Source organism: Entamoeba dispar, genomic scaffold (assembly GCF_000209125.1).
Source record: "Entamoeba dispar SAW760 scf_1105229462225 genomic scaffold, whole genome shotgun sequence".
In the NCBI taxonomy this organism is placed as follows: Eukaryota; Evosea; order Mastigamoebida; family Endamoebidae; genus Entamoeba; species Entamoeba dispar.
In genome coordinates, this window is record NW_001855086.1 from 1 (window position 1) to 1,221 (window position 1,221).

At 23.3% G+C, this 1,221-nt stretch overlaps 1 protein-coding gene across 1 annotated transcript, besides 2 other annotated features; it reads right to left on the reverse strand.

The window, feature by feature from the left end:
* Positions 1 to 451: 451 nt before the first annotated feature.
* Positions 452 to 549: a microsatellite.
* Positions 482 to 652: a microsatellite.
* A 16-nt stretch (positions 653 to 668) lies between these two features.
* EDI_288820 (uncharacterized protein) lies at positions 669 to 1,196 on the reverse strand (the record flags this gene model as incomplete). Its single annotated transcript, XM_001739533.1, has 1 exon — positions 669 to 1,196. One exon carries the CDS (start codon positions 1,194 to 1,196, stop codon positions 669 to 671), a length of 528 nt encoding a protein of 175 aa, XP_001739585.1.
* Between the last annotated feature and the right edge of the window lie 25 nt (positions 1,197 to 1,221).

The following is a 1,221-nucleotide window of genomic DNA, read 5'->3' on the forward strand; positions in this document are numbered from 1 at the left end:
TGGTGTCACAAAACACTCATTTTTAGTTGGTGAAGTATCAACAGAAATATACCACAATACAATAACTCTTGTTATTTAAACATACTCTTCATCAAGTCAAATTAATTTCTTAATAAGAATAAGAAATATCTCTAATGACACACATAAACAATGTGTTAATGACCAATAAGTATTTGATATTCTAAATCAGAGATAGTAAGATAAAATACAACTGTTGTCAAAAACATTTCTTATTATCATAGTATATTCATGGTTGCTCTATTTCAATTAAAACAATTTTAATTAGGGTCAAACATAAACAACATTGGTTTAGTTGTTCAATATTTAAATTGTTAAATAAACAACATTGTTATGATAATACAATATTTTAATAAACTTGTCAGAGTTATCAAAGTGTCAAAAAAACATAGTTAGAAGAATATTATTTGATAAACCAAATTATAAGGAAGAAAAATGAATAGATGACGATGAATTAAGTTAAAAGAATAAACAAATAAATGAAGACAAATAAAGATAATATAAGAATGAAATAATGAATAAAAAAATAAAAGAGATAATTATGATTTTAAAAGATAAGAATTGAAAATAAAAAAAATGATTTATACAAATATAATAATAAGAAAATAAGTTCAAAAAGAAAGAAAATAAATATTGAATTGATTTAGTTCTCAAATACGATTTGCTTCAGCTTTGTTAATATCATCATCAGTTATAATTTCATATTGTTTCAAACGATTTAAAGCAGAAAATCCTTCATCTTTCAAGATTTGATAATGAGAATGAATTAAATCAAGAATTGCATAAATGATATAAGGATCTTTCATGATAGTATTTGCATAATCAGAATTTAAAATAATTAAATTACAAAGTATTCTTGTTGCTTCATAAGCTACTCTGACATCTCTCACTTCTCTTGTAGAATTTTGAGGAGTTATTTTCTGTTTTAATAAACGAACAGTGTATCCAGCTGTTTCTATAATAGCATTAAGAGCAGTTGGAATACTCATAAAAAGTTCAGCACGATGAGATGAATTTAAAATTAAACGAGATATAATTTGTTGAATATTAAAAATAATGACTTGGTTAGTTGAAATTTTATACCAATCATTAAGAACAACAAAAATGTTAAGATCAAAAGCTAAATAATCTCTATTTTCATGGAGTACAGATATAGAATTAATTAATGATAAAGACATAAGTAAAGCACGTTCATCATTTAGA